This window comes from Sarcophilus harrisii, chromosome 1 (assembly GCF_902635505.1).
Source record: "Sarcophilus harrisii chromosome 1, mSarHar1.11, whole genome shotgun sequence".
NCBI classification, from domain to species: domain Eukaryota; kingdom Metazoa; phylum Chordata; class Mammalia; order Dasyuromorphia; family Dasyuridae; genus Sarcophilus; species Sarcophilus harrisii.
Genome location: NC_045426.1, coordinates 360,657,279 through 360,683,063, shown reverse-complemented (window position 1 = coordinate 360,683,063; position 25,785 = coordinate 360,657,279). Strand labels below are relative to the sequence as shown.

Here is a 25,785-nt window from a genome sequence, read left to right as displayed (position 1 = left end):
AACAGACAATTTTCAGATGATGAAATTGAAACTATTTCCACTCATGATCTCTTGATCAGAGAAATGCAAATTAAGACAACTCTGAGATACCACTACACACCTGTCAGATTGGCTAAGATGACAGGAAAAAATAATGATGAATGTTGGAGGGGATGTGGGAAAACTGGGACATTGATGCATTGTTGGTGGAGTTGTGAATGAATCCAACCATTCTGGAGAGCAATCTGGAATTATGCCCTAAAACTTATCAAACTGGTGCATATCCTTTGATCCAGCAGTGGTACTGCTGGGCTTATATCCCAAAGAGATCTTAAAGGAGGGAAAGGGACCTGTATGTGCCAAAATGTTTGTGGCAGCCCTTTTTTAATGGCTAGAAACTGGAAAATGAATGAATGCCCATCAATTGGAGAATGGTTGGATAAATTGTGGTATATGAATGTTATGGAATATTATTGTTCCGTAAGAAATGACCAGCAGAGAGACTTGGAGAGACTTACATGAACTGATGCTGAGTGAAATGAGCAGAACCAGGAGATCATTATATACTTCAACAACGATACTGTATGAGGATGCATTCTGATGGAAGTGGATATCTTTGACAAAGAGAAGATGTAACTCAGTTCCAATTGATCAATGATGGACAGAAGCAGCTATACCCAGAGAAGAAACACTGGGAAATGAGTGTAAACTGTTTGCATTTTTGTTTTTCTTCCCAGGTTATTTTTACCTTCTGAATCCAATTCTCCCTGTGCAACAAGAGAACTGTTCGGTTCTGCACACATATATTGTTTTTTTTGTTTGTTTGTTTTTTGTTTTTTTACATGACCAAACTGTTATTTTGCTGTACAAAAAGAATCAGACTCTGAAATATTGTACAATTAGCTTGTGAAGGAAATCAAAAATGCAGGTGGGCATAAATATAGGGATTGGGAATTCAATGTAAAGGTTTTTGCACACATATATTGTACCTAGGATATACTATAACAAGTTTAACATGTATAAGACTACTTGCCATCTAAAGGAAGGGATGGAGGAAGGGTGCTCATTTCGGAGCAGAAGTGAGTGCAAGGGATAATGTTGTAAAAAATTACCTAAGCACATGTTCTGTCAATAAAAAGTTATAATAAAAACAAATTAAAGTAAAAAAACAAAACAAAAAAAAACAAACCCCAAAATAATAATGTGTCCTTTGTGCTTAGAATCAGAGAAGAGTGCTTAGAATCAAAAAAAAATTTTTTATAATAGCTTTTTATTTTTCAAAATACATACAAAGATAGTTTTCAACATTCACCTTTGCAAAAATCTTATGTTCCATATTTTTCCTCCCTTTCCCTTCCTCCTGCCTCTCCTACATAGAAAGTAATCCAATACAGGTTAAACATGCAATTCTTCTAAACATATTTCCATATTTATCATCAGCATTATTGTTGTAAATAAAATTAAAAGACATATAAGCCATAGCCAGGTGAAGTACAGCTTAGAAGTTCTCTTCAAAGTAATTGGCATAAGTGGTTTCATTATATTCCCAAAGGGTAAGATACATCTCTTGGGACATTTCATCGCATCTTGCAATCCTTAAAATAATCATAATTAGACCAGTACTAGCCAGATATTATTGGTTTTTTTTTCTTTTTGGTTTGGATCTGTTATTTCATTGATTAAACTCCCAGAAAGAACATTTCACTCAACCAGTGAAAACATTTGTACTCAGCACTTAGTTTTAGGGAGTTAACCTGGAGTTAACCTTATTTGCCTAGGTTCTCATAACCAGCATTATTTAGAACATATTGTTTTAACTGCCAATATTTGTTAGAAATTATGTAGAAGTATATGAAAATAGAATACTTAGCTGAAGAACTTGTTTGTATTCTCCAAATTAAGTCAACACATATTTAGACTTCAGCTTGAAAGTGAGTGCAGTGGAAGATAGCAAAAATTCTATAAAAGATTGTCTGTTTAAGGTTGAGATAAAAGAGTGGCCAAAGACCTGTTAATTGCTCTGAAACTATACTTTTGTATTATGCTTTCTCTAAGAAAAGATGTAAAAGTAATTGAGTGTGGAGCATCTGACAAAATAATGACATCAACTATATCCTACTAAGAGGCAAGAAGTAACAAGCTGTGGATGTAGATATTATTTTGGAACACATTGTGTCGGTACAGTCAAATCATATAGCAAAGGTCAGAGTAATAATGTTGCACTAGGGGGAAAAAAGTATAAAAGAAGTCACTGTGAACTCCAGCACAAACCTGGTTAAACAAGCTTTTGAAGCTTAAAGATCAGGAATGGATAAAATTGAATAGATTTACTCTTCTACCCCTTCCAAGAGAAATTTATGCACAGTAATTGCCAGAGTGAGGCTAAAAGTTCTCAAAAAATGCCTTAGCTAAAAAATGTTTGTTATTCTTGCTTAGTGGGTAGCTAAGGATGACTATTTAGAATACAAATTCCTTTTATTTTAATTTCTTTTGTTTTATTGATACTTTTTATTTTTATCTGAATAATTTCCATGTATTTCTTATCCCCTAAGAAAAAGAACTAAGTCATAAGCTAACGATAAAAAGATACATTAAAAAATTAGAAGAACATTCTAGGGTGATCAGAGAAAAGGGAAAATAATTTATCTGTTCCAAAACAAAGCTTTTTAAACCACTCACGACCCCATATGAGATCTTGTAATTGAATATGGGGATTGTGAAATTATGATTCATTATCAGTAAATGTTTAATTTGTATACTTATTTTATATATTTACATACCCAGGGTTAGGTAAAAATTATTCAGGCGAAAAGGGGTTATGAGTGGAAAAAGTTTTAAGAACTCTGTTCTGAAATATTTATAACAGCTCTCTTTGTGATGGCTAAAACCTGAGAATTAAGGAGATGCCCATCAGCTGGGGAATGGCTTAACAAGGTATAGCATAGGATTGTGATGGAATACTACTGTGCTATATAAGATATGATGAGCTTGTTGATTTTAGAAAAATAAGAAAAGACTTGCTTGAAAGATTGAAGAACAAAATGATCAGAATCTAAGAGAATGTTACATACACAGTAACAATAAGAACAACTTTGAACAACTAAGTCATTTTCAGTATCATAAATATTCAAATCAACTGCAAAGGACTTATGAAGGAAGATGCTGTCCACATTCAGTGAAAGAACTGACAAATAGAAGTAGGTATAGTATGGTTACAACATACACACACACTCTCAATCTCTCTCCCTCTCCTTCTCCCCCTCTCTCTCTCCCTCTCCCTCTTCTTTCCTCCTTCCCTTCCTCCCTCCCTCTCCCCCTCTCTCTCTCCCTCTCTCTCACCTAATGACAGTCTTCTCTAGGGCAGGGTGGGGGAAGGGAGAAAAAAGTACACTGCATTGAAAACAAAAGAAAACTAAGAAGAAAGCATAGAAAAATACAATAGCTTTAAAAATGATAAATATTATTCATTAAATAGTTTGTTTTAAGTAAAGTATAAAATGGGAAGTCATGGTTTTGTATTGAATCCTCTGTGTTGTGCTGTGTACATGGAAATTTTGTCATTTTGTATTAAAGTTCAAAAATTAATAAAAAATAATGAGAAAAAGAATTAAGACTAGCCAATAGATAACTGTACCTGATGCAACATTCCATAGTTATTCTACCTTGCCATGAAAAAAAGATGATACATATATCCTCATATTTGTTGCTGTAACCTTGTTGGTCTTTATTCCTCAAGTCTTTACCCACTTCAATCCATTTACCCCTCAGTTGTCAAAGTGATTTTCTTTATAGTATTATTAGTCTGGACGACAATGTCATCTCTCTTCTCAGTAAACTCCAGTGTCTTCTACTTGGACCTTCTATACCTCTATACCTCTATACCTAAAATGGTTTGTCCAAATGTGGTGGTTCTACTATTGTTATTGACAGAATAGGTCACTAAAAAAATGCTATTAAGTTTGATTCTATTACAGATGGTACTATAGGAATTTCAGATATTATAGCATTCAGGATGACTTTTTTTCTTTCGAATAGTAGAAATTTTTTAATGTAGAATGTTACATATGTTAGGTACACAATATCTGTTGGTTATGCTTAATATTTTTTAGGAGATGGGAAATACATGTTAAAAAGTCCCTTGAACTGAGTCTTTTTTCAAACTCTTTTTGAATCTCCACATAGTAGACACTTAATGCTCTTTGGTTGATTCTTTTTTCAGGGCCAGTGTTTGTATTTATTTATATTTTTACAGTTTTGGGACAAAGTTCTTTTCAAGATACTATGAAAGGGTATAAAAATTAGTTGGACCTATTAAACTTATGCCACTCATGACCTCTTTTTGCCTGAGAAAACTTTTTCGCAACCTTGGGTATTTAGGCATATAAAATATGTCTACAAATCAAATATTTACTGATAATTAATCATAAAAATATTTTAAACCAATTCTGTGGTCTACATATAATTTTGCCATTTATTAAAGATGAAAGCCAATTTTCATGCTAATGAGATAGATGAGCTTATTTATTTTTATATAAAGAATTTTATCTTGGTGGAATATTTGATACTGCAGGATATAGAGCATTCAGAAACCTTTTACTGTTGCCAAATATTTCACTGGATCCCATAGTGGGTCACGACTCGCAGTTTAAGAAGCTTTGGAACATATGACTACTAGATACTTTTGAGTATTTTGTATTAAAGAACGGTTTAAAAAAAGTATGATTTTGTGTTAGAGGAAGCTGAGTGGTACAGGTGATAAAGTGCTGGACCTAGAGCTAGGAAGACCTGAAATTAAATCCAGCCCCACTCATTTCGTAGCTGTGTGACCCTAGGCAAGTCTGTCTCAGTTTCTTCACTTGTAAAATGGGGGAAGGGGGAGATAATTACATCTACTTATCAGGTTTATTATAAAGGTAAAACAAGAATTTGTAAAATGCCTTGCAAATCTTAAGGCATTATATGAATGCTAGATATTATTATTAAAACAATTTAGAAAATGAACAGGCATATAACGACATAAGAAATTAAGCTTAATCATCCCATAATAGCTGAAATTCCTATGGTAACATCTGTAATAGAAACAAACTGACAACATTTTTTGTGACATATTTTGTCAGAATTACAATTATAATACAATAATAGTATCATAATAAAACCACCACATTTGGACACATCATTGGAGGTATAGAGGTGGTTATATGACCTGGAGTAGAAATGGCTCTTAAGAAAGTGAAGTTGGCAAGTGAATGCTGTGGAGATAAGTTTTTAAAAACTATCATAAGGAAAGGTGAAGGGAGAAGATCATGACTGTTTCTTTACCAGAAACTTTTTTTTTTAATACTATGAAGCAATATTAGCCCCTAGAAGTCCATATTTTTTCTTTCTATTTGTATTACTACTTTATCATCTCTATAAAATCTTAAGTGAATCATCCATCTATTGAAGTCATTGTCACTAAAGACATAAGACAGAAACTGGGAAAGTTTTGCAATTGATATTTCTCAGCAAATCATACCTTTATGATGACATAACTGATAGATATGGTTTCTGTTGTGTTTCTTTATTGATTTTGAGAAAGCATTTAGCTCTGAGTGAAGTGTTGCTTTAAAGACTTTTGCCTCAGACAAGGTGTCTTCTGTGCCAAAATTGTGTAAGTCTCTACAATGGATGTTTCTACAGTTGGTACTTTATTCCACTAAGTATTGACATTTGGAGAAAATATTAAACAAGGTGAAAATGTGTTCACCGAATGAATATATGTTTTTGGTTAATGTTAATGGCATTCATATATTATTCATATATGTATTTGGTTAATGTTTTTGGAAGGTGTTTTATACAAATTCCAAACAAAGGATGGTGGTAATTTTTCAATTCTTATTCTTCACAGATGGCATCTTAATAATTTCCTGGAGCCTCGCAACATGGCATTTATAATGTAGATTTGTGCTAGATGTGTGTCCCCTTACGTTAATCTGTGTGTATCTATATATCTATCTATTTGAAAGAAGGAATTAGACATGGGTGGTAATGATCTACGTCCAGAATTACTTAAGAAGAGATCAGCCTGATTGGCAATGAAAACTGAAAACAAAGCACAACGATTGTATTACATGCAATTTGAAAAACAATTTCTTGACAGTATTATTCTTTGGATGATGTATACCTTCAAGTTAAAGGATATAACAATCTCAGGAGAAATAAAATTGCAAATAATTCAGGTCAGTAATAAAATACATGACAGATCAGAATGGACATCAGACTTCATGTTATAAGTGATGGCATGAATACATGGAGTAGGGTAAAAGAGATTCTTAAGTCATTGTAAGGCATATAGTAAGAATGAAAGAAAACAAATGGAGAGTTGCAAAATAACTTGTTACTTTTTAGAAACGGAAAGCATAGGAGCCAATAATTATTTCCAGTGGTAACTAATACCGGTTGGAGGGTTTGTGTTCCTATTAGTATAAGCATTAATCATTGATCATATCAAGTGTCAAAGTATGTACTGTTGTTTTTTGTAAGTGAAATTTTGAAAAATTTGAGACTTTTTCCTTTTGAAATGGTTATTATATCAATAGCTGATAAGCAGCACTTTGCACTATGGACGAGATAGTAGTTAATTTTATTTTCTGGTGGTTTCCCTTTTGATTTAAACAAAGAAGAAATAAATGATCAACTTGTGCCAAATGGTTGATTATCTTTTTTTTCTTTTTTTAAATATAAGTTTACATCATCATAATTTTTGCAAGTATTCATCCATTTTTCCCTTCCAGGGAGTTATCCCCTGTAATAAATAGTATTATTGAGAAAGGAAGAAAATCAGCACAACTAATCAATACATTGAAAAATTCTGAAAAAATATGTAATGTTTTTCTATCTTCAATAACGCATGGGTTGGGGATATCCTCTCATCTCTCTTAATTTGAATCCTGCTGGATCTTTATAATTTTGTTCCATTTACTTTTAATTTTCTGGTGGCTAGTTCTTTCCATTTATGCTATAGTTATTATAGATGTTTTCTTGATTTTGCTTTCTTGACTGTATCAGTTCATATAAGTCTTTCACACATCATTTTTATAGCATAGTTTAATCCATTATATTTAGGTACTTCAGTTTGTTTTGCCATTTTCCAATTTATGGGCATCTGTTCTTCCCTGCCCCCCCCTCCCCAATTCTTAGCTATTATAACAAATGAAATTAACAATGTTTTGGAGCATTATGGGGTCTTCTTACCAATGGTTTCTTTGGGGTATAAAGCCAGTAATGGAGTCTCTACTTCACTAGACTAGCGATTGTGGTTGAAGTATTTGAGAATGTGGTTGAATCCTACTCTTCAAATTTTTATTAACATTTTTATGACGTTATAATTATTGAATTTGATTTTTGTTCTTGAATTATAGTTTATTATTAATTTTTTGTAAATTTCAGTTTACCCATCTCCTTCAAAAGACTAATTAAATAAATTTTACAATAAATACACTTTTAAGTAGTAGTAATATCTTGACAATTTTTGTCTTTCTGATATTTAAACATATTATCTTAAAAGCACAGGATGTTAGAATTTCAGTCTAGTGCTCCTGACTTGACATTTAAAAAAAAATACCTTAAATATTTATAAGTATCTAAACAAAAGTCCTGAGTTTTATAAATCTGAATTGGGAACTGAACTTGAACTTCATGAGAACAATTTTTGTGCTTCCTCAGTACTACGGTATACTTGGTTAAAATCAAAGAAAAAATAGCTTTCCTAATCTTTTTTGTTCTCATATTTTTCCTAGGTTATCCTGTATACCACATGTCTATAACTGTTTTGCCTGTGGGCAGCATTAGGAATTGTTCCTTGCTGCTTGAACACTATCAGAATTGCTCTAGAAATTTTGGACTTAATTGATTCAAGAAATAAACGGTAACAAATGGACAATATGTCTATTACTAACACACCCACAAGTAATGATGCCTGTCTGAGCATTGTTCATAGTTTGATGTGCCATAGACAAGGTGGAGAAAGTGAAACATTTGCAAAAAGAGCAATTGAAAGTTTGGTAAAGAAGCTGAAGGAGAAGAAGGATGAATTGGATTCTTTAATAACAGCTATAACTACAAATGGCGCCCATCCCAGCAAATGTGTCACGATACAGAGGACATTGGATGGCAGGCTTCAGGTTAGTTTAATACAACAATCTTACTCTTGTTTTTTAGGATGATTGATTTTCTATTCTTGTTATTTCTTTCTGAGATGTATTTGTGAATGCAGAATAAATTGTTTAGTTCTTCCACTTCAAATACTATTCTACTGAAAGACTAAAAGTTATAAGAATATATTCAAAAAGATACTTTAATACTATAAATTAAACCGAATTTTGACTTACACACAAAAAAATCAAGTTGTTTTTTTTTTATCTTTTTATCTTAGAGTGTTATTTAAAGTATGACATGCATCTAGCACTTGAATTATATTGAAAATTAGAAAACTTTTCTCTAACTTACAAGCTAAGGAGTTTAATATTGAGTTTATTCCATGGTCTTAAATATATTTTGTAAATAATTTATTTAACGAGATAATAAAATTAGATTTTCTTATTGCATGATCTCTTGTAACCATTCAGTGAGTTGTTTACCATTCAAATTTTAGAGGTAGACTATCACAATCAGTCTTTTAAACCTAAAATTTCTCTAGGAGCATTATGGAATCTATTATCTTCTTGAATTTATAGTTTAGTATTTTAGATGGTTTCATACAGTTTATATTTATAGTATACATTTATAAACTCTCTTATTTTAAAATTTCCTTAGGTGGCTGGTCGGAAAGGTTTCCCTCATGTGATATATGCTCGTCTCTGGAGGTGGCCTGATCTTCACAAAAATGAACTTAAACATGTGAAATACTGTCAGTACGCTTTTGATCTAAAATGTGATAGTGTCTGTGTGAATCCATATCATTATGAAAGAGTTGTATCGCCTGGCATTGGTAGGTAGACCGATCCTTTACTAATGGAATTATTTATCGAAAGATTTGAGAGCATGGGATAACTTTGTTTATCCCAATTGTGAATCCAAAAAAAAAAATTGTTCTTATATAATATTTAGTTCCTTCAAATAAATCCATGTATTTAATATTTTAAAAACTTTTCAAAATAAGATTGTTTTATAATATAGTTGAATATATGTTTGGTCAATTTTGTAATACATGATTGTGGGTTTTTAAATTTATTGTCTTGTTTCATGGTGATAATATATTTTTCCCCTTTTTTCCCCTCTCTATTGTCCTCTCCTCTTTTCAAATTAAGATCTCTCAGGATTGACATTGCAAAGTTCTGGTAGGTAATCTGTTTTTAATCATTATCTCTGCTTTCTATATTCCCCTTCCTAATTTGACTATAGATAAATTTTTAGTGTGAGTATTTACATTTGTGAAATCCACAAATTCTATAAACCAGGGCTTGATTTATTGTTTTGTTGGGTGTCTAGATTTAAGGAAAATAATAATAATGCTGATTAAACTTAAAAATATATCCTGGGCACATTTTTCTTTGTAAAACCTTTATCAGCACATCTACCTCTACTTATAGGTAGGAAAATTGAAACACAGATGGGTCATTTTTTCCCTAGGGCTCTAGAATGAATCACTTAGTCATTAAATGATTGGCAAGTGAGTTTTGCTTTAAGAACTGAGGATTGGTTGCTTTTGTGCCTGTTCCTAATGATGTTATGGTCACGTGGACCAGGTAAATTTGCACAAATAAACTTTTTTATCCTTGAGGATTAAACTTCTTCCCTGAGAAGCATTCATATCGTTTAGTATAATTCTCAACATATTGTAAATAAATTTTTTTTTCATTCATTTCATGTTACAAAAATATTCTGTTATTTGACGGAAGATTGGGCAGGTATGGGTAATTCAGAACTGTATGCTGTCCTGATAGTGGCTCATTGTTATCTCTTTTGAAATAGGAGAGATCTAGAGTTGGAATCAGATGTAGTTTAAAGTCCTGCCTGCCATTTAGTAGCAGTGTATTGCTTTTCTTCTCTGAGCCTCCACTTCCTCATTATCAAATGTTATAATAATGATGATTAATTTACCTCATAGGACTGTTATGGAAGGGGAAAATGTACTTTAAAATACTTAATATATTATATAAATGATTACTTATCTTTTGGGAGGAAGGATCTGTACCTTTGATTTTTCTGGTACAGGGAACTCCCAGTGTGGAAACTTCCTCTACCTGTTCAGGGGAGCAATTCATCTGGAATTTATGAGTTACCTGGAGACATTGAATTTAAGTGATTTGTCCATAGTTGCATGGACATAGTTGTATGTGTCAAAGGTAAAACTATAAGCTAGGTCTTGCTAATTCCAACCTTCATTTATACTGGTCTGCCTCTCTAGGAATTTTATATTTGTGTATTTTTTTTTAAGTCCTTTCATCTTCTGTAAGGATTTTTTTACTCACCAGGTGACCGCTGTTTTCCATGTCATCCATTGCAGATGCAGTGTAGTCCTTTAATAACTTTGAAATTGTATGCTTTAGATTTTTCAAATCTATTCTCCTACCCACCATCATGGTGTAGGATGATAGGTAGAAGGACATAAACATCCCTCTTCAAATTTTAATTTTAGTTTGTGGAGCAAGAAGTTTGGGGGCATTTCACAAATTATTCTTGATAACACTGTACTTTGCCTCCCTCTAGTGTTGGTCCTCTAAATGTTGCCTTCTGGGACTCTTCCTCATAGAACATACAAATCTTCCTGACTTCAACAAAGAAGTCTAAAAACAATTCCATTTACCTTCTCCACTGAGATTTCACTGGATGACTTGCTCAGTAGTACTGTCTAGCTGAATCATTAGTGCTTATATGTTCTAATATACTTAAGTGATATTTATAATTATCAAAGGGGAAATCTGGTGAAAACATTACAGATCTGTGATACTATGCTATTCGTGTTCCTCTTAGAAAATTATGACAGTGCAACTATGAGTGCACTTGTTTTCTATAGTAGTAACACATCCAGATCTGCCACCCCTCAAAGTATCCTTAATTTCCTTTGCAATCTTCTCCCCTATACAGATTGTCATTCCTTCCTTTCTTGGATTTTAGTGTGGAGAAAATTCTTGATAGGGAAATAATGACTCTGAGAGGAAAAATAGGGCAAATATTTTATATTTTATTATTTTGAAAGAAAAACTTTTAAGTCTGAATGTATATGGGAAATGTAATCTAAAGAACCAAAAACTAGGTAGCCCTTTTAGCTCCATTAAAAAAAAAAAAAAAAAGAACATTCATCCAGGGAGCTGTTTTTTATTGTATTGTTCATAATACCATACATAAGTTTATCATATCTATCTAACTTTTAGGAAGAAATAATAGTTTGACCTCTCTATTATATGGGGATTATATGATTCCCCAGACAGTGTATTAGTCAATGTTTAATAATTTTGCTTCTGCCAAGTATCATGTTTAACTTTAGTCTGCATTATTGACACATTGTTTATCACTTTTTAAGTCTAGACAATCAACAGAACAATAAACCAAGCCCTGGTTTATAAATGCTCACATTTGAAAATTTAACATTTGGCTCCATGGTTGACCTGGCACCAGCACATCTCTGCAGTAGTGATAATCTGAAGTTCTTTAGGTTTAAAAATTTAAAAAGTTATTCATCTGGAATTTTATTTAACATAAGAGATATTAGGTATTAACATTACCTGTGTTCTCTAGCAAATAATAAAATGAAGTGCTAAAACTATGCATTTCTCTTTCTGAATGTGCTTGAAAAATTGGACTTACCAGTTAGACGAAGAAAAAATGTTTTCTCAAACTTTGATTTGTGCCATTATAACAATTAAGCTTATTATTCTTATGGTGGAAGTAGTTAAATTCTAGCTTTCTTTTGTTGCTCTGGAACATAAAAATTGTTTTAATATTATTTATAATTTTAGTGCTAAAATCACAGCTTACAGTGCTTATCTTTGAGGCAGTAAGAAGCTTTAGGATATCCCACAGATCGGGGAAATAGTTTATATATTGATAATACTTGATGCCTGCCTTTCCATATCCAAAATAATAAGTAAATAAGTAATTTTTCCTGAGTTTAAGATGGTTCCCAATTGGGATAAGGATTTTCACCAAAGGAACTTAATAGTTTTTTTTTTTTAATGCTTATTATGCTGTTTTGATAGATTTTGAATTTGTTTAACTTTTAATACAGCTCCATCAAGTATGTTGGTGAAGGACGAGTATGTTCATGACTTTGAGGGACAGCCATCATTGTCCACTGAAGGACATTCAATTCAGACCATACAGCATCCACCAAGTAACCGTGCATCTTCAGAGACATACACCAACCCAGCCATGTTAGCTCCATCTGAGTCTAATACTACCAGCACCACTAACTTTCCCAACATTCCTGTGGCTTCCACAAGTGAGTGATATACAAAATGTGGAATTAGAAAGTAAAAATCACCTAAATTACACTACTTTTATGTAATCAGATTTTTCCATATGAAATCTAAGAAATTAAAATGAAAGAATTGCCATGGTATCCTTAGTAAGCACTTGCCCATCTAACGTGTTCATTAGTCTATGGATTGATCCTGGAAAATAAAGTAAAATGTATAATATATCCAAAGGTATTTATAAATATTAGTAAGACTCTATTTGAATTATAGCTTTGTGTTAATGACGCTGTTAATATAATAAATAATGTTGTAGGCAAGGTATTAAGAAGTCTCAAGATTTTAAACATTCTTTTAAAGAATTTTTTTATTGTTCAAAGCTGTTAACTGTTTTGATGTTATTTATATTATAGAAATATTAACATTGAACTAATTCAGTGATCTAATTTGCTTATTATTTGGGAAAAATCATGAATATTCAGTAACGTATATTAACTGGAATCTGTCCTCAAAAAACACACTTGAGAAAAAACTAGATGATTTTGACAGATTATTAAAATATAAGTACCTCCTCTTTTTCTGATGAAATTGAATGTAAAGCAAACGTCTCTCTACATATAATTCTGTGCTTACACTAATCCTATTTTAAGAATAGGAAATGATAAATGATGGTGAAATGGCTATAGCAATTTAAATTAAGTTATTATTGCTGCTCTGAATTTAGTTAGTATCATTATTGATTGTATGCCCACAATGTTTTGCTACCAGGCAGGCAGAGAATCAAGGGAAAAAGTACCTCATCTAAATATAGTATCTATCCCTTCGTTAAAGGCCATTATCTGGTCAGGAGAGTGATTCTTTCATTGCTCATAAAAATTTTTTTAAAATTTGATTTTTGTAATTAAAAATATTGCACTTGTGAGTTTTTACATAACATTGAATTTGTTCCCTTCTTTAGCAAGCCTACCAATTTGCTGGTATAGAGGGATTGCTATGTATTGAAAGAATAGTAGCACTAAACTTTTTTAAAAACAGTGTACATCATGTAATATTCTGCCTCCACTTGTACATCTGACTTACCTAATTCAAAAAATCTCATAAATTCAGAAAATCCCCAAGTTGAATTTATTCATCCTTAATTATTGTCAGTCAACTAGCATTTATTAACGTATGATGTACTAGGCACTTTGCTAAGAACTTGGAATACAAGAAAAACAAAAAACAGTTTTCTGCTTTCAAGGAGGTCTTTGAAGTTTGCCTTATTATAATTATAATTATTGGAACATAAAAACCTCAGATGTGGAGTAACTTGGTTCTGCTTAAAGACTAAAACAATTCATTTTGTGAGAAATAGTTACTTTTGATCACATTTTTAAAATGGGTTTTTTTCCCCTCAAACCACTTGCTTCATTCTTAAATTGGTGAATATATTATGGAAAAATTATAGGAAATATAGCAAATAAGGGATAAAGAAGATGCTCATGTGAATCTTAAAACAAAAGGCATTTTTATGAAACTTGTAGATAAATAAGGGGGGGGGGGGAAAGGACCATGAGGCTAATTATCTCTTTCATATGCTTAAAAATAGTGTTAAAATAAAACATCCCAGACCACAAGCAGTAGAGAAATTTTTACTAATAATCTGAAAATAAATTTTTTAGTTATTCTCTCTAAATATCAACTTCAGTTAATGTCATTATGTTAATGTACTTTCTTTCCATTAGGAGTAGTTGAAGAATTGAGCTTTGGGAGGGAACAAAGTAGCTTTTTTGCCCAGTTGGGTATAAAAATTTCTTACTGATTTTTATTTTTTGTTCAGACTGTTAAAATGTTTATTTAAAAGAGAGGTACTGATATAATTTCATTTTATACAAAGAATATTTTCCTCTTTTTACCTTGTGAATTTAATCACTTGGGATTGAGGGACTGTGATTTGTGGCATTATGAAGAAGCCTGCATTTTTGACACTTTGAACAAGGGGGCCTTTCATTCTCTCCAACTTCACAGAACTCTGATTTAGTTGAATAGAAAATATTACAAGGTAAGAAGTTAAAAGAATTAAAGTACTAGTCACATAGGAAGAATAGATTTTTTTTTCTGGATTGAAATTTTAATATCCTTTTTTAAATGTCCCCCAAAAGTTGGAATAATATATATGTATGTTTCAAAGACAATCTTTATTTATACCTTTTAATAAACTAGGTAGTAAATTTCAATGTAATAAGCAGATCCTTAAGTTAATAAGTTTTATTTTGCTGGGGAGAGTATTTCTTTTGGGGGTAATATTCTTTCCCTCTTTTGAGAGAAAACAGTTACCATTGGCATTCTTTTGGTGGCAGGGAAAGGGAAATCCTTGGTAGTTCTTCAGCATTACAATTACCATCATTAGGATGAGGATGCTTAGGATGGAAAAAAATCTGTGCTGAAAATGACTGATTTTCAGGAAATGGATTTGGAAGGATACGGTTATCTTTTTATTGGACTGCTTTAAACCCAGAAACAGTAAAATTCCTGAAAAAGAAGGAAATGGAAAAAAAAAGGTGGTTCTTTTTCTCAATTTTAAATGCACATATCAGTACTTAAAATAGTCTGGTATAGTCAAGTTTAGTAGTGTAGTTAAACAACAGCTGCTATTAGTAGGTCCTTGGTAGGAGAGTAAGCTATGATTCATAATCTTGATCTTTTTTCTCTCTACCTTTTCTTATCTCTCATTAGAAATAGTTCTCTTTATCTCTCACCAAAACCTTGCTATATAGGTCTTAGTAGCTCTAAGTCCACTGATTCCAAAAGCTTAGCTCCTTTCCTATAGCTCAACTTCTTCTACTTACCTGTAATTTTTAATTCTGCAACTTTAGTGCTAACACCAAATTATGCCATAACCATTAATCCAGTACCAGCAGTATATTTAATCCTCCTAATATTCTTTCATAGTTTACCCAACCACTCTGAAACAAAGCAAAATCAGAATTTTAGAAGAGTTAATTTGTCAGTTTTTCAAAGTGGAAAATTGGCAACTCAGTACATAGTTTCCTTGATCCTGGGACTTTGGAGTTCTATTCAGAAGAGTCCTGAGGAAACTGGAACAGATGGCCAGGTGTGGAGCAAGGAGCAAGCTGGCGAGCTTCTAGAGGGGTTATCAGAATGGATCAGGTATGGTGGATAAAAGAGGGACTGGGAGGATTTTTATGGCATTTGGACTGTATAGCAATAGCTTTTTTTTTTTTTTTTTAAGCAGTCTGAATAAATAGGCCACCTTAAATTGTTATATAATGTAAAACTCTCTTTTATCCTACTTCAGACACAAGGAATGTTTTACTTATGGATTATTTCAGATTTTTGTTCTTTATTAAATAGTCAAAACAGCAGTTGATTGCTAAGGGTTTTCTTTCCCTGTTTTTATAGTGATGATTATCAGTAGAACTTTTTGTTCTGAAGTTATAGTGTTAAAAATACATCTTTTTATACAGTCTAGAAAATCAGTGACAAATAATTTTTGTCTTGTAAAAATAAAAATTGTTGTTTCCCTAGGTCAGCCTACCAGTATATTGACAGGCAGCCATAGTGAAGGACTTTTGCAGATAGCTTCAGGACCTCAACCAGGACAGCAGCAGAATGGATTTACTGCTCAGCCAGCTACTTATCATCATAGTATGTACATTGTTACTATTTTTAAAAACTTTCATATTCTTCAGAAAATAGGTAGTTTTCTAAATTAATCCCTCTGGATCTTAATTTTTAGACAGTACTACCACCTGGACTGGAAGTAGAACTGCAGCATATACGCCTAATATACCTCACCACCAAAATGGTCATCTTCAGCATCATCCGCCTATGCCACCCCATCCTGGACATTACTGTAAGCTGGTTTGGAAATTTTGTTTGTTTTGATACAGGATATTTTCTTAACTTTAATTGCTCAGTCATGGGATTTTTTTTTTTAATGACTAAAACGCTTATAATTTTGTTATAATTACTTTTTGACATTTCTTTGCAAGCATTACTTATTTTTACTAGTTCTAAATTCATGTCCTGTATCAACACATAATGTTATTTACACTATATTAATTTCCATTCATTTTATTGTTTTGTTATTGGTCTTTGTCTTTTTCATATATTATATGTTACACATTAACAACTAGATTGTAAGATCCTGGAGTACAAGGAACTAAGCTGCTGTGCTTGCCTCACTAGTCATCAACATAGAATGAACACTTCAGATGTGGACTGCCAAGATATATTCTTGAACATAGATTTGATTAAGAAGCACATTTCTAGCAAAGCCCTCAACCAAATATCAGTGAGACCTCAAGGGGTAGTTAGGATTAATGTTACAAGAATGTGAATATTTAAAAGCTTTGGCAGTTGATCTTTAAATGGCAGTGAATTTATATTTAGAACTGATTTATATTATTTGAATCATTCTTTGTGAAAATATAAAGAACAAAATTTAAATCTCTTAAAATATTTATTCAATAATGAAACAAATTCATTTCTTGGATGATGCACTGGGTCTATGAGTTATACACAAGGAAGGATTATTCACAATTTTAGATCATAGGGAAAATTAATGGTATGGGGATTTTGTTATTGTTTCTCCAGGGCCAGTTCACAATGAGATTGCATTCCAACCTCCCATTTCTAATCATCCTGGTAAGTATATTTTTAAATATGTTTAATTATTTTTATGGCTTTTAAAAGATGCAGATATATTACACAATCAATCTGTGACTAAACTCAGAGATAAATAAGAAATTTTACTTAATATTTATCTTTTGTTAATGATTTTTTTTTTTTACTTTCTGGTAAAGGAATAGTTTCTTAGTTAACATAAATTGTTGCTATATGCAAGGTGACTGGTGCATTTTAGACTCATCTTTTAATTCAAAAGAGTATAAGTGGTTTCTGCAAAGTAATTGTGATGAGTAAATATATGACAAGTTAGGTATGGATGAAGTTCACAGTAGTACTGCTTTTTTTTTTTTTTTTAAATTATAGCTATTTATAAAACATATACATGGGTAATTTTTCAGCACTGACCCTTGTAAAACCTTCTGTTCCAACTTTTCCCCTCCTTCCCCCCACCCTCTCCCCAGATGGCAGGTAGACCAATACATGTTAAATATGTGAAAGTATGTATTAAATAAAATATATGTATACATATTTAGACAGTTATCTTGCTGCATAAGAAAAATCGGATCTAGAAAGAAGGTAAAAAAAACCTGAGAAGGAAAACAAAAATGCAAGCAAATAATAACAGAAAGAGTGGAAATGCTTTGTTTTGCCCATACACTGAATCAGTATTGCTAGATAGATATTGTTTCTAATTAAAATGAAAATGTTTCCTTTTGAAGAGGTGTAAATGTAAGTAAATGTTCTGAGTGGTGCAAATTCTGAACTGGAATTATTGTACTGTGACATCCCTAACTCAGTCTCTGTGTCAAGATCTTCACTTTAGATAAACTGATAGCTCCCCGAGGCAGCCAACTTGTGGACATCTTACATTTTTTTTTATTATTAAAGCTTTTTATTTTCAAAACATATGCATGAATAATTTTTCAAAATTGACTCTTGCAAAACCTTATGTTTCAGTTTTCCTCCTCTTCTCTGCACCCTCTCCCTTAGATGGCAGGTAGTCCAATACATGTTAAATATGTTAAAGTATATGTTAAATACAATATATGTATACATATTTATACAGTTATCTTGCTGCATAAGAAAAATTAGTTCCAAAAAAAATTAGAAAGAAAATAAAATTCAAGCAAACAACAAAAAGAGTGAAAATGCTATGTTGTGATCCATGCTCAGTTGCCACAATTCTTTCTCTGAGTGGAGATGGCTCTCTTCATCACAAGATCATGGGAAATGCCCTGAATCATCTCATTGTTGAAAAGAGTCATGGTGAACATCTTAAATTGTCTATCTGAGTGATCTAACTTAAGATAAAGCATATGATTTCTGTGAAGATTTGCTTTTTCTCTTAAGCAGCTGGGTTGGTGGTAGTGACACAGGATCAACTTGACCTTCCATAAAGTTACTTTCATTTCCATAATTGGATTTTGACTATTTGTTGTTTATTTGTTGGTTTGGGCTGAACTTGTGATTTTTTTTTTTTTATTTCTTTTGTAAGGGAACTTCTATTTAGGAACTTTTTTTTTTTTTAAATAATAGCTTTTTGTAATCAAAATATATATACGTTTACCCTTGCAAAACTGTTTCAAATTTTTCTCCCTCTCTTCCTGCCACCCCTTTCCCTACCAAGTAATCCAGAATATGTTAAATATGTACAGTTCTTGTATATATATATTTCCACATTTATTGTGCTGTACAAGAAAAATCAGATCAAAAAGGAAAAAAAATGAGAAAGAAAACAAAATGCAAGCAAACCACAACAGCAAAAATGAACATACTATGTTGTGATCCACATCTAGGTCCCATAGTCCTCTTTCTAGATTGTTGCAGATGGTTCGCTCCATCACAAGTCTATTGGAACTGGTCTGAATCACCTCACTATTGAAAAGAGCCAAGTCCATCAGAATTGATCATCGTATAATCTTGTAGTTGCCATACAATGATCTTGTGGTTCTGCTCATTTCACTTAGCATCAGTTCATATAAGTCTCTCCAGTTCTCTCTGAAATCATCCTGCTGATCATTTTTTATAGAAGAATATTATTCCAAAACATTCATATATCACAATTTATTTTAGCCCTTCCCCAACTGATAGGCATCCACTCAGTTTTCAGTTTCTTGTCACTACAAAAAGGACTGCTACAAACATTTTTCCACATGTGGGTCCTTTTCCCTTTTTTATTATCTCTTTGGGATACGTGCCCAGTAGAGACACTGCTGATCAAAGGATATATACAGTGTGAAAGCCTTTGGACATAGTTCCAAAATGCATTCCAGAATGTTTGGATCAGTTCACAACCACCAGCAATGTATTAGAGACCCAGTTTTCCTACATCCCCTCCAACATTTATCATTATATTTTTCTGTCATCTTAGCCAATCTGAGAGGTGTGTAGTAGTACCTCAGAGTTGTTTTAATTTGAATTTCTTTGATCAATAGTTATTTAGAGCATTTTTTTTCATATGACTATAAATGCCACCTCCACTAATTGCCTTCATTTCATTTCTCTCCCATTTTTCAATTGTTCATACTTTGGTTTGAGCTCACTTAGAAATGTTGCAGGCTACATTTTATTTTATTTTAAATTAAATTAAAAATTTTTTGCTTACGTTTTAATTTCTGAACTGACTCTCTCCCTTCCTACTAGCTTCACTAGAGGAAGTCATCATTCTTCCTCCCCCCTCTCCTTAGACACAAATGCAGGCACGCACATGTGTGTATACACATGTGTATGTGTAAAACCATTATTCCTTCTCTGGAGATGATTATCATCTTCCTTCATAAATTCTTTGTAGTTGATTTAAAATATTTAAATATTTATAATTTTTAAATATTTAAATATTTATAGTATACTCAGAATAACTTAGCTATTCACCTTTATTTTTTGAACAGTATTGTTATTTTATACATTTTCTTGGTTCTGATTGTTGTTTTTTTTTTTTTTTTATTTGTAAAATCAACTTCATTGCTTCTTAACAATATAATAGTATTCCATCCAGTCATATATCACAACTTGTTCATCCATCCCCCAATAGATGGGAATTCCTTGTTTGTTTTCTGCATGTCATGTCAACTACTCTGTTTCTTACCCAAATTGATTTGATGGTTATGATTTTATAGAATAAATTAAAATTCAATACTGCTAGGCTATCTTCCTTTTTTTTCCTTTAATTTACTTGATATTATTTTCATTATGTCATTTCATTAAGAGAAGTAATAGAGGTAGTTAGGTGGCACAATGGATAGAATGCTGAGTTTGGAGTTAATAATACCTCAGATCCTTGCCAGCTGTGTGACTGGAAAGGTCACTGCACTTCTGTTTGTCTCAGTTTCCTCAGTTGTAAAATGGATATAATAGCTATGTCTCAATGTTATGAGAATCAAATGAAGATAATACTTAGAAAATAGTTAGCATAGTTTCTGGTTATATAAATGACTTTGCCCCCCCTCTCTTCATTCTTGCCTAGTTTCTCCAGATGAATTTTGTCATTTTTTCCCTCTAGTTTTATAAAGAATCATTTGGTAGTTTATTTGATATAGATCTGAATAAGTAAGTTAATTAAGGTAGTATTGTTAATTTTTTCTAATTGTCTTGGCCTGCCCATGAGTAATTTGTATTTCTCCAGTTATCTAAATCTGTCATTATTTGTGTAAAGACTTGTTTTTTAACTGTGTTCAAAACTTTTGTTTCTATTATTTGTTCTTTGATCTCATTCATTAGGGTTATTTTATTTTATGTTAATTTTTAATCTTTGTTTCAATTCAAAAAAATCTGTTATTGAATATAATTTTATTACATGTTACGGTTATATATATATATATTTTTTGCATTTGTTGTGTGAGGCTTTTATGTGCTATTACATGATCAGTTTTTATAAAGGTATCTTGCATAGCTGAGAAATATGTATTCTGTTTAGGTTCTTCAGTTTTGTTTTTGATTTGTTTTTTTATTTTGGGATTAGATTTAATCGGATCTAAGAAGAAACTAAATCTCATTAGAGATTTTACTGTTTTTTCCTGTAAATCATTCAAGTTTTCCTTTAAGAATTTAGATGCTTTGCCATTCTGTGCATATATTTTACATTGATATTATTTCATTGCTTATGGTATTTGGCAGAAAAATGTAGTTTTTCATGACCCATTTGGTCATGGGATATATGTAGTCTGATGAATTTTAACAGATTATTTTCCAAGCCTCCTCCCTTTTTTTTTCTTGACTATGATGTACCTGGCATTTTCTTCTTTCCCTTCCCCAAGTCTTTTGAATTTTAAAAAATGTTTCTTATTGTCTCATGGATTCATTACCTTCTATATGGGCCATTCTAATTTTCAGGGAGTTTGGTAAAGTTTCTATTTTAGTAAATTTTTCTCTTGCTTTGATGGAGATCATGATTGCTTCCCCTGCCCTTTTTACTTGAACTGAAGTATAAGTTCTGTTCCAGATTTTTATTTTAAGTCTATGTATCTTTCTGCTTCAAGTATCATTCCTAAAAATAGCGTATTGCTGAATTCTAGTTTCTAATCCATTTTGTTGTCTTCTTGCATTTTGAGTGTGAGTTCATCCCATTCATATTCACAATTATAATTGTTAATTGTGTTTTTGTGTTAATTGTGTGCTAGACCTACAGTCAAAAAGACCCAAGTTCAAATCCATCTTCAAGCATTTAGTAGCTCTCTGCCTTAGTTTCTTCAACTGTAAAATAGGAATAATAATAACACCTAAGTCAGAGAGGAACAAATGGTATATTTGTAAAGTACTTGATACAGTGCCAGGCATATAGTAGGTGCTTAATGAACTCATATTTCCATACTTCTCTTATACTTTATTTCTCTTTGTTTCCTACCCTCTCTTTAAATGTATATTTTGTACCTGACTAATCTTTCCCTTAATCTATCTTGGCCTCTTACTTCTCCCGCACACTTCTTTCTCTTAACTCATTTTCATCCTATTTTCCTGATGGGTGAAATTTATTTCTGAATCTAACTGTGTGTATATGTATGTGTATATGTATATGTATAACTCCTTGACTGATTCAGGTTCAGACCCACTCCTCACTCTACTTCCTTGTTGAATAGACTTTTACTTGTATACCCTGTTTATATAATTTTTCTCATTCTTCCTCTTTTCCCACACTTCCCATCTTTTTCATTCTTCCTTTAAGATCAACTAAACATAACAAATCACTTTCAGGTCTTATGTCTAATTAGACTGTCTAATCCCTCTTCTTTCTCCTCCCCCAAATACTTTCCTGCCATGATGATAGAATTCTGAGGGGAGATATATATATATATATCCATATAAGAGTAAGCAACTTAGCTTTATTTACTCTTTTATCATTGCTTCCTCATGATTGATTACCTTTTTATGCTATTCTTGACTCGTGTTTACATATCATTTTTATACAGCTCTAATTTTTTCATCAGGAATACTTAGAGGTCATTTTTCTACTATAGGATTATATTCATTTTTGTTTAGCATACTATTCTTAGCTGTAAGTTCATATCCTTTACTTTCCAGAATATAGTATATCAAGCTTTTTGCTTTTATATAGTGATGCTAGCTAAATCTTGTGTGATACTGACTGTGGCTCCTTGGTACATGAATTCTTATTTTCATCTGGAAAAACTAGATTTTTGCTGTAATATTCCTGGAAGTGTTTGTTTTGGAATTTGTTTTATGAAATGATTGATAATTTTTTTTCCCATTTTTCCTTTGCCCTTTGCTTTAAAGAAATCTGGGCTCTTTTTTTTTTTTTTTTTAAATTTTTAAATGATATCTGCACTCTTAATTTGGTCATGGGATGTATGTAGTCTGATGAATTTTTAACAGGTTATTTTCCAGACCTCCTCCCTTTTTTTTTCCTTCCTTTGATGTATCTGGCATTTTCTTCTTTCCCCTCCCTAAGTCTTTTGAATTTTTAAAAATGTTTCTTATTGTCTCATGGATTCATTAACTTCTATATGAACCATTCTAATTTTCAGGGAGTTTTCTTTGGTAAAGTTTTTCATCTCTGTTTCAAGTTGTTAACAGGCATTTCATATTTTTCTTCCATTAATGCTGCTGCTTTTCTCATTCTTTCCTTTATCATGCTCATTTGGCTTTTAAAATGATTTTTAAAAACTTTTATTTATTTATTTATTTATTTTAGAATTCTGATTAAATTAGTGTCATTGCTGGATTTTTCTTTTGAGTCTTTGCTTGTAATTTTTTCCCAAGTCATTCTCTTCTGGATTTATGTCTTTTGTTTCCCTATTGCTATAGTAGTTTTGTGGTGGTTTTTGTTTTTGTTTTTGTTTTTTGCTTGTGTTTCCAACTTCTTGACATTAGAATTTGTGTTAGGCTGAGCCTGTGCACTGATCCATTCTGTGGGGAATGTCTTGGCTGAGTTTTTGTTTGACTGTTACCTGTAAGCTTTCCGTATTCTAAAAGTGATATGATACAGGGCAAATTCTTCTCCCTTCCCTTCTTCCTTACTCAGGTTTGGGGTCATCATGCTTGAAAGTTTTGAAAGTTTTAGGAGATTGCTCCAGAACTTGACTGTTTTTAACATGTTGAGAGGCTCTGCAGCTTCATATCTGAACTGTGGATTCTCCTTTCATCTGGGATTCCTGTTTTATTTATTCCCTTGCAAGCTAAATCCTGAGATAGAGACTAGAGCTAAGAACTGTACTCATGGCATCAGATCCAAACAATTATCATTTGCTTCTGAACTTGTTCTTTGTTCAAATATATAATTTTAAGGCCCACAACTAGAATCACTCTTATCTACTACCTCAGATGCAAGTCCTCAGTCTACCTTGATCTGTGACCTTGTTGTAGTGAATATCAAAACTAGCTGCCAGATGGTACCTGTTCTGTTAGTTTAGGATCCTCTGAGATCTATCTCTTCCTGCCCTGGATTCTTAGTCTCATTCCTCTTTCAGTCCCTGACTATATGGCATGTTCTTGAACAGACCCCATCCCTAGTGCATATGCCTCTGTTAGTCTCCCTAAGCTCACCTGTGCTTGAGGGGTAGTGGGAGTGTGTGAGGGAGAACTGATTTTTTTTTTCCCCTCGAATTTCCCCATCAGAATTTTATCTGATGTATTTTCTAGAACTTTAAGAGTGTTGGAGTACAAGAGTTACACTGTACTATTTCCTGTTATTCTGCCATTTTGACTACCTATCAAATTGTTTTTTAGAATGATTGGACCATTCCATCAACAATATTTTAGTGATAATATTTTATTTTCTTTCAGAATGGTTTGCATTTATGGGTATAGGTGACATCCCAAAGTTTTTATTTTTATTTCTATAATTTTAGTAATTTGGAGCATTCTTTCATATGACTGTTAATAGTTCCCTTTTCTGCAGTTGAAATTCACTTGGTCTTATCTGTTGACCTCTTAATCCTTAGGGCAATAATGTATAATTTTCCCAATATCAAATCATCCTTGAATTCCTGGAGTAAATCCAAGCTGGTCATAGTGATTAAACTTTTAAATATGTTCCTACAATGTCTGTGCTAATAATTTATAAAGTATTTTTACATTAGTGTTCTTTTTTATGTTGGCTTATAGTTTGGGGGTGATTTATTTTTCCTTTTCATAGTCTGAGTAGCAATATCTACTAACCATATCTGTCTAAGGTATGTTTAATAAGGAACCTTCCATCTCTAGTTTTGCAAACAATATGTAATAAAGGAACTATTTGTTCTTTTAATGATTGATAAAATTCACTTGCAAGTAAGTTATTTTCCTATGGGAATTCATTTGTGACTTGTTCACCTATTTTTCTGATATTAGGTTGTTTTTATTTTCTATTTTTTGTCAATTTTAGAACTTTACATTTTTGTCAACATCCATTTTGTTATGGGCTTATACTTTGTTTTTTCTTCATCTATTGTGAATGTGACATATGGTCAGATTTTGGAAATGTGCTATGAAAGGCTTAAAAATGTGCATATTCTTTAAATTCCCATTGAGTAATCATGACAGGTTTGTCATATTTTATTTCTCTGAAAATTTATTTAGGTCTTAAGCATTCTTCTTGTTAATTTTTATTTTAGATTTCTCCAGATCTGAAACTAGCACATTGAGATCACCAGAAATGGGGGGTAGTGTTTCCTTTAATTGTATAGGTATTATTGCATTCAGTGGTTATGTATTTACTATTGATATTGTTTCATTGTCTTTGTTCCCTTTAAACATTATATAATTTCCCTGAACATTTTTTTTCAAGTCATGGTTTTTTGAAATCATGGTTCCTATTCCTGCTTTTTTATATTAACAGAGATGTTACAGGAACTATTATATATTTTTAAATTTTTTTAATTAATGATTTTTGTTTTCAAAATATATACATGGATAATTTTTCAACAATAATTTCAATCTTTGTATAACCTTGTTGTGTTCCAAATTTCCCCCACCCTTCTCCCCATCCCCTCCCCTAGATGGCAAGTAATCCAGTTATGTCAAACATATTAAAAATATGTTAAATCCAGTATACATATACACATTTATACAGTTAGCTTGCTGCACAAGAAAAATCAGATCAAAAAGGGGGGAAAAAAAGGTAAGAAAGAAAACAAAATGCAAGCAAACAACAAAAAGAGTGAAAATGCTATGCTGTGATCCATACTCAGTTCCTACAGTCCTCTCTCTGGATGTAGATGACTCTTCATCACAAGATCATTGGAACTGGCCTCAATCATCTCACTGTTGAAGAGAGCCATGTCCATCAGAATTGATCATCACATAATCTTGTTGCTATGTACAATGATGTCCTGGTTCTGCTCATTTC

General features: G+C 32.0%; 1 protein-coding gene across 2 annotated transcripts in view; it reads left to right on the top strand.

Moving 5' to 3' along the window:
• Positions 1–25,785, top strand: part of SMAD4 (SMAD family member 4) — a 65,609-nt gene that overhangs the window by 15,624 nt on the left and 24,200 nt on the right. For both annotated transcript variants that reach the window (XR_004230854.1, XM_031945949.1), the window contains exons 2-8: positions 7,758–8,141; positions 8,773–8,947; positions 9,267–9,296; positions 12,188–12,400; positions 15,903–16,022; positions 16,114–16,230; positions 16,974–17,024. Coding sequence is in view for 1 of the 2 variants with exons in the window: in XM_031945949.1 (XP_031801809.1) it covers positions 7,893–8,141; positions 8,773–8,947; positions 9,267–9,296; positions 12,188–12,400; positions 15,903–16,022; positions 16,114–16,230; positions 16,974–17,024 (955 nt within the window). In the remaining variant the exon portion in view is untranslated. The remainder of the gene's footprint in view (positions 1–7,757; positions 8,142–8,772; positions 8,948–9,266; positions 9,297–12,187; positions 12,401–15,902; positions 16,023–16,113; positions 16,231–16,973; positions 17,025–25,785) is intronic.